At 37.8% G+C, this 8612-nt stretch overlaps 2 protein-coding genes across 2 annotated transcripts in view; one reads left to right on the top strand and one right to left on the bottom strand.

Annotated features, from left to right (window-relative positions):
* LOC109820807 (cytochrome P450 724B1-like) overlaps window positions 1-5669 on the bottom strand; it is a 22720-nt gene extending 17051 nt beyond the window's left edge. The window contains exons 1-4 of the mRNA XM_020387004.1: window positions 5500-5669; window positions 2419-2746; window positions 706-951; window positions 437-602 (exon numbers count right to left, since the gene is read on the bottom strand). Of these exons, the coding sequence (XP_020242593.1) occupies window positions 437-602; window positions 706-951; window positions 2419-2746; window positions 5500-5669 (910 nt within the window). The remainder of the gene's footprint in view (window positions 1-436; window positions 603-705; window positions 952-2418; window positions 2747-5499) is intronic.
* On the top strand, window positions 7013-8047 carry LOC109820805. Its single transcript, XM_020387003.1, has 2 exons — window positions 7013-7027; window positions 7106-8047. Exons 1-2 carry the CDS (start codon window positions 7013-7015, stop codon window positions 8045-8047), a joined length of 957 nt encoding a protein of 318 aa, XP_020242592.1.

Raw genomic sequence — 8612 nt, 5'->3', positions numbered from 1 at the left:
AGAAGAATATATTACGAGAGAGTAATAAAGGAGAAATACTCTTTGAACTCCCTACAACACATTAAAATCGCATGACAATCCCAGGACAAGTACTAGTCAACTTCATCTATATAAAATGCTCAAAAAACAGTTTAAAAGTAACCGCCTAACACTACACACTACTAAATAATGAGGCATCAAATTCCGTCTAGGAAAATCAGAATTCCGTCTAGGGTAAGTATCCTAGACGGAATTCTGTCTAGAATACACGTCTAGGAAGTTTCCGTCTAGAATGTAGTATTCTAGACGGAAATTCCGTCTAGAATACATCCTAGACGGATTATTGATGGAATTCAAAACCGTCTAGAGTACATCACATACATAGTACACGGGAAGTTTCTGCAGTTAGCTTACATAAAAGCATAGTGAAGTTGAGAAACGTCCGTCTTGAAATTACCTTTGTATTGAACTGGTTTAATCGCTTTCCGATAAACAGCCTTCACTAGATTTCCTAACCTTAAAGCTTCATTGATGACACACTGAGTGAACCGCATCTTCTTGTAATCGTCCAATCCCAATCGTCCGTTAACATTTTTAGTTTGCATCACTGAACGATGTTCGTCCTATGTATAACCACACAAATATCTTGGTTGATTTATTAATCTAGCTCACAAATGATAATAATGTTGGTAGGGGTAAGTTACACATGTATAGGAGGAAGATTACCCTTATTTCAGTCAATATCTTAGAGTTAGAGTTTTCACCGAGGAATTTCACAATGGTCGCGATCAACAAAGACGGCGTCTCATACCCTGCAAGCAACAGATCAATAACCAGACTCGCTATCTCTTCGTCAGAAATGCTTTCTTGCCTTGATAACACGTCCAGAAAATCAACGGTTTCATTGTTCTTATCTCCAATATCACGCTGCCTTCGGATTTGTATCACCTTCTTCTTTATCCAATGCCTGGCCTGCTCATAACGAGTCTTCATTATAACTTTTGCAAATTCCTATATTGCTTCATTCATAAGTACTAGTGTGCACCCCGTGCAAAGCACAACCCCCTATTTTTTATGTATTGCATTTTGAACTTACCTCCCTCTAAGTTTTAATACATTTAATTTGATTATTGTATATTTAAAATTAGAAATCATAACTACTCCTCTATACTTAAAGGAGGATTCAAGTTTAAATACATTTGATTTAGAAATCATATCTACTCCTTGATGCTTAGAGGAGGATCTAAGTTTTAATACATTTGATTTGATTTACTATTTATGATACAGTAAAATACTGTAGCATAAGCAGTAACTTCAAAAATATAGTGCCAGATTTGAGTTATCGTTCACGGTACAGTAATTTACTGCTACGGAAAGGGTCAATCTACTGTAGCATAAATAGTGATTCTTTGGATCCTCCTATAAGTATAGAAGAGTAGATGTACTGGCTTTGTAAGGGAAGATAATATCTCAAAAAAGTTTTAACTTTTATGACATATTCACGTAGGATCGGGGTGAGAAATTAAATTGTCAAAAAACCAACACATAATTAAAATACTGCCAGGGTCGATTTACAACAAAGTCCATTGTTAGAAGGGTTTTTCTATAGAGTGCCCTTGGGCACTCTATAGGAGAGAGATAGAGAGAGGTGAATAGTGGAAACGAAAATAAATGCAAACAGTGGGCCCCTTTACTATTCACTTCTCTTTATCTCTCTCCTGTCTTATAGAGTGCCCTTGGGCACTCTTTAGAAAAACCCTTGTTAGAAATCTAATCTAAACCAAAATTGATAAATTTGGGAGAGAGAGTAAAAACGCAGGGCCAACTTATTTATGAAACTTTGAAAAGCTTAAAACTTAAAGGAAAAGATTTGAAAAGATCTAAAAGTCCCTAAAAGAAAGTTAAAATAGTAAATTCTCAAATTTTTACATTTTAAACATTCGATAGGTTCTTTATTTTTTTTTTCAGAATAGTACTATTAGCAAATACCATATATGTAATCATTCCCTTTCAAATTAAGTCAGTTTCTTTGAAGGAAATACTATTTTTACAAATCCGAAAAAGTTCCACATTCTTTAATACGAATTAAAAAAATTTAAAGTTTTGGAAAGTTAAGAACTCCTTGGATTTCAGAATACTAAAATACAATTATCGAAGCCAAACGGCTCGGTTCCTATGTAGTAAAGTTACTTGGATTGCTTTGGCATAGGGTGTTCCTGGGAGGTTGATGGGCACTGAAACTATTCCTTTCATAAACAAAAATGAGGTTCTTGAAGATCTGGACTGCATCAGGATCTTCAAATTCCAAGCTCAAGGTTTGTTTCAGGACCGCGCCGAAAGTGTACTGCAAGCGCAGTTAAAGTCACCACAAAAAAAAAAAATTAGTTAAATCTCTTGCACTGTATTAGGTTAAAAACTTAAAACAAACTAGAAACAAACCTTTCTAGCTTCAGCAAGAAATTGCAAGACTTTCTTGTGCTTCCAAGAATCCATAACCTTAAGAACATTATCTTCGATGTCTGAGAGAAATAAACTACTTGGAGTCTTTACTGAAGAAAGTAAATTGACAGCAAAACCTCGTAGACGCTTGTGCACGTCTCCGGTCACAGCTAGTAGTGTTAGGTCCCCTAAAACTCCTGGAATATTTGGCGGATATGCAGAATGGAACAACCTGTCCTCGTTTTGTAATACAAAGTAATTGAATTCTGGGTCACAAGAAACCACGGTAGGACGGCCGAAAAGATGAGATTTAAAGATCTTCCCGTACCTACAACGCAAACAATTATCATCAAATCATCAAATTAAATACTTTTTTTCTTTTCTAGTAAATTTTAGCGATATATCAACCTTTGGATGTTTTTGTTTAGAAATGGGCCTAGAGATGAATAACGATGTGGTTGTTGGGAATATTGGCTGTTTAGACAATAATGAAAATCAGATTAAGCAATTTAATAATTAACAGATAATCACTATTATAACACAGATATAAGAAATATATCAAATGAAAAGTAAATAAAGTTTAGAAATACGGCCTGATGGTCGAGGCGTGCAAGCACTGTCCCAAGAAACTAATTGCCCCCTCTCGTACAGGGCTACGCGGCAAAAGTCCCCGGAGATACAACGACCCTCGGTCAGGCGACCTCTTTCTCGTCGGCACGAGCTTCAAGAAGGCTTTGCGAACTCTTCTAGACTTTCAGGGAACCAGCAAGTTGTAATAGCAAGCAAGTGTAAGAAGAAGAACAGAGCTGAGAAGGAAGAGGAGAATTTTGTGTTTTTCACACTGTGTTTTCTACCCTCGCAGCTTGCTGTTTATATAGAGGTTGAGAATGAACGTTTTTCAATATCGAATTAAATCCTCATAAAAACCTTTTTCCGTTTTGATTCTGTTTTAATTCTCATGAATATTACCGTTTCATTTACGTTTTAATTCAGTTTTAAAGTTCATAAATCTCTCCAATTAATTCTGGCCGTTAAACATTTTAAAAATATTAATCACGTTTTAAACAGTTCCAATTAGTAAAAATAAAAATGTTAGCATATTAAGGGCCCATTAAGCCGGAGCTGCATTCGTGTCCGCAGGTCGTGTGCGCGCGCCACCCGACCCGACCCGAACCCGAGCCCGAGCCCGGCCCGGCCGGCGCGCGCGTGTGTGGTGTGGAGCATAACCTTTGTTTTCTTCTAGGCATAGGAGAGAAAGGGAAGGCTTATAAGGACCCCTTTTTTCTATCCCATTTCCTATGTGGGACTAAACTTTCCCTCTTTTCCTCTACAAAGTCAAGTTTTAAGTTATCTTTTATTATATAATTCCAACAATCCCCCACATAACTTAAAACTTAAAATAGTTCAGAAATAACAATAAAAGAAGAACTTAAAAATAAATACGATTGCTGGTTCCCTTATACTATGTAATAGGTGGAGGTACCTTTCGGTTTGAACCTTCACTTAGTGACAGTTGTATAGATCCGTGAGAGCTTGGTGGACTTCGCCTTGAACCAGTCTCATTTATCGGATTTCTACAGAAAGCACACATAGTACAGTTTTGAAGAATTCTAAACGGGTTGCGCTATTATCGGCCTTGCGCAGGTATCTTTCATGTGTGTTACTAGGGAGCAGCCCTGATCCCATAGTCGCGGCCTCACAACTACACACATATAGGTGAATCCTAATAAGGATGCGAGCAAGTAAGCATCCTGCCTCATGGGTCTTGGATTCATTAAGAGTTAGACTCAACCTTTCACTTGCTTTTTATGAGCACTGATCACCCTAGGGATGGGAGCAAATGAATTCAGTGCTCCTCACAATTAATCACTCATTCAGTTTGTTTCTACCCATTGAACCTCTGCGAGGTTGGGTTGCCACTGCAGTGATTTTTCTTATGGGCTTAACCCCATCCCCCTCGATGATTCTAGGACCACTGCCCTAGATAAGCCTTTAGTTAAGTGATCTGCAAGATTTTTCTCTGATCTTACAAAATCTAAGGCTATTATATGGTTTTTCATCTTATATCTCAAGGATTTATGTCGCACTTTCAAGTGTCGATTCATCTTCACATTTGCATTCTCTTGATGGCATTTGTCAATCGCTGACCTGCAATCACAATGAATAGAAATAGCTGGTAATGGTTTTTGCATTAGTGGAATTTCAGTTAGTAAATCTTTCAACCATTCAGCTTCTATACTAGTAGTATCAAGAGCTATCATTTCTGATTCCATTGTACTTCTAGCCATTACAGTTTGTTTAGTAGATTTCCAGGACACAGCTCCTCCTCCTAAAAGGAACACAAATCCTGTGGTGGATTTTACATCTACTGAGTCACTAATCCAATTTGCATCTGAATAACCTTCTAGTACAGATGGATTTTACAATCTCCTTGGGTATGGTTAAGGTTTTTGGCAAAATCTGACCAGGACTCGGGAAGTTTGTCTATAAGACAGGCTATCTGAAATGTTTCATCTAGGATAGATCCATTCACTTTTAATTGGTGAACTATATGTTCGAATTCATGAATTTGCTCATTCATTGGTTTAGAATCTACCATTTTAAATTTGTTAAAATCAGAAGCTTTAAATCTTTTAAGGATTATCTGGTTCTATGGCTGTTATTAGGTGTAGAGTTGTTAACCAAAATCTCATTTGGTTTTGCCAACGACGAAAATTGTTCCCATCAAACTTCTCTGGTTTAGCAGACATAATTTCACTTGTAGCCATAATCTGATGATGAATGAATAGTTTTGTTATTATAATGCGACAGAAATATATAAAGCATTCATTCAACAGAATTATCATGCAGTGTAACATTTTGTTTTAAGTATTGCAGACATCATTAACATAAAAAGCAGAATGCTAATCATGATACTATTCTAAACAGCAAAATTAGTTTCTTGGAACAGTGCTTGCACGCCTCGACCATCAGGCTATATTCTAAACTCAGTTTAATTTTATATCTATTTTCAATCATTATCTAATTCTGTTAAAACTGCATTTTGTGCTAATTATACTCTAAACAGATTATATTCCCAACAGTGGTGCGTAGAAGGAGAGGGTATCACCGATCAACGGGTACCATCCAAAGGATCCTGGTGGGAGTTTCGAGCCATTGGATTGAAACTTGAAAATTTGGCCAACTGAAGGGTGAAAGAAGAAGAGGATGGTTAACAGTGGGATTATGAATGGAAGGAAAAGAAGAATCATGATCTGAATGATTTAGTTTCCTGAAGATTTTAAGGAGACTTGCCAAGATATATATAGCGAATACTTTATTTCTATGTAAATGAGGTGAAATATTATGTTTACTTATATAGGCCTACACTGGGGAGGTCAATGTCCATCTGGCTCTGGCTCTGGCTCTAGCTGAGGATGAGTCGACGAGGTACTTAATTTTCCTTGCTTTCCGCATGTGATTTTCTTTCTTTATTTTTCCCCCTATCTTTTTCCTTTTAAATGTAGATGTGATTCTTGGCAAACATTTTCTTGTCGTTGATCATCACAAGTTGGTTTTAGAAATTGAAACCAAGGAATGATTAGCTGTTTTGAGGGAGGTCAACGTTTGGAGGTTGGAGTTATGAACAATTTTCGTGCAAAGTTGGATGATCGGGGTCACGAAAATATAGGGGAAAGATGCCAATAATAATAAAAATGAAGGGTGGCGTGATTTTCGTTCACTTTGAAACTTAAATATCTTGCTACGTAATATGTTAATATTTACTGAATTGATGTACATTCTTATTCTAGTGCTGATAGTGATACTCGGATTAGTATATGCTAGTCATAAAAGATCATATTACAACAGAGTATAATGAGTTGACCATGATGAGTAAAAATAAAGTAGTGTAACCTCTTTCTAATTAGGTGGTAATAATTGGAAAGTCTCAAATTCCTCAATCATCGCCGTACATTTCGAATTCAATGAAAAAGTGTAGGATCCACTACCACAATAGTGATTTTCAAGACTATAGTGTTTTTATCCCATGACCTAATCTCATCCTATGGATGTGAAATGTGTTGAAAATAATCCAAGTCAGCAGCAGAGTGCATAAGAGATATAGTTTCTAGAAGTTGCGGTTTAGTTGCAGGTTTATTTTGTTGTTAAGAATTAATTATAAACTGGTTGTTAAATTTAGGCAGCACGTTCTCTGTTTAGAGGTGTGCAGGGAGTAGTGGGTAGTTTCTATATTTAGTTTAAGTCATGTAGTGGGTTTAGTTATAGGCTAATTAGAGCAGCAGTGTATTGGAGTTAGTGGGTGTAAATTTAGGAATATGCACCATCTTAAGTACTGTGTCTGTATCTGTTGATGAATTAATTAAGTTGTGAGTACAATCAATTGCTGTGTTCTGCTTGTTTCTTAATTAAGTTGTGAGTACAATCAATTGCTGTGTTCTGCTTGTTTCTTTTAAAAAGTTCCAACAAAATTGGTATCAGAGCGTAAGGTTGATCCAATGACTCTGCTTGTTTCTTTTAAAAAGTTCCAACAAAATTGGTATCAGAGCGTAAGGTTGATCCAATGACCGAAGCATGTAACAACGCAACCATCAACATGTCTAAACAGACGGTACCTTTGTTCAAGGGTGAGAGTTACGAATTCTGGAGCATCAAGATGTGAACTATGCTGAAATCTCATGGCTTCTAGGAACTAGTAGACAAGGGAATACCGGATCCTGATCCGATACCAATTGACACAGCCAAGCGAGATGCAAAGGCGCTCTTCTTCATTCAGCAATACGTACACGAATTGGTGTTTGCGAAGATTGTAGCAGCAGAAACAGCAAACGAGGCCTGGTCTACTCTAAAAACCGCATTTCAGGGAAGTTCCAAGGTGGTAGCTATCAAGTTGCAGGGCTTGAGACGAGAGTTTGAGACATTGAACATGAAACAAGGCGAGTCAGTTCAATCCTTCTTCACGCAAGTTACAACAATAGTCAACCAAATTCGAAGCTGTGGAGAAGATCTTCCAGAAAAAACGGTTGTGATGAAGGTGTTGCGCAGCCTGACAACCAAGTTTGATCATGTGGTGGCGACGATCAAAGAATCAAAAGATCTGTCCACCTACACGTTTGATGAATTGATGGGATCACTGCAGGTCCATGAAGTTCGTTTCAGCCGATCAGAAGTGAAGGACGACACCAAAGCTTTCTATACCAAGGGTGATTCCTCAAGAAACCAACAACAAGGCAGAGGTAGAGGACAAGGTAACAGCAGAGGTCGAAGCAGTCAAGGCGGCAGTGGCAGAGGCAAGCCAAGTTATAATCAACCGCATTCTAATCAACCGAAGAAAGATGTAGAATGCTACTACTGTCACAAGAAAGGGCATATGCAAGCCAATTGCTACAAGAAACAGAGAGAAGAAGGTCAAGACGTGGAGTGCTATTACTACCACAAGTCCGGTCATGTGGAGGCTGACTGCTACAAGAAGAAAAGAGAAGAAGGACATGGAAGTTTTGTTGAAGAGAAGAGCAATCAGGCACGGTTGTTCATGGCCAAAACCGATGAAGAATCAGATGTAGTTTTGTTGAAGAGAAGAGCAATCAGGCACGGTTGTTCATGGCCAAAACCGATGAAGAATCAGATGTGAATCAAATCTGGTTTTTAGAGCAATCAGGCACGGTTGTTCATGGCCAAAACCGATGAAGAATCAGATGTGAATCAAATCTGGTTTTTGGACAGTGGGTGCTCAAACCTTATGATGGGTTTCAAACATCTGTTTGATAAATTAGATGAGTCATACAAGAAGGCAGTAAAGCTTGGTGACGATAAAGAGATTCATGTTGAAGGAAAAGGAAGAGTAGCCGTGCAGACCAGCAGTCATAATACACAGATGCTACATGATGTGTACTATATTCCTCAACTATCCCAGAACCTACTCAGCATCGGTCAGATGATGGACAGCGGGTGTACCATCAAGTTTGAAGGCGACAGCTACAGAATTATAGTTGCATCCACGGATCAGACGATGGCAACAATCAAGAAGACACAAAACAACTTGTTCCCTCTGGAGATAGCCAAAGTGAAAGACAAGGCACTTGCAGTCAAGGAGATTAGTACCAGTGAGCTATGGCATTTAAGGTATTGTCATCTAAACATGAATGGTTTGAAAGTGTTGGATCAAAAGAAAATGGTGAACGGGTTACCCGAAATTG

This window comes from Asparagus officinalis, chromosome 8, assembly GCF_001876935.1.
Source record: "Asparagus officinalis chromosome 8, Aspof.V1, whole genome shotgun sequence".
NCBI classification, from domain to species: Eukaryota; Viridiplantae; Streptophyta; class Magnoliopsida; order Asparagales; family Asparagaceae; genus Asparagus; species Asparagus officinalis.
Note: the sequence above shows the minus strand (reverse complement) of the source record. Positions and strands in the feature narration are given on the sequence as shown.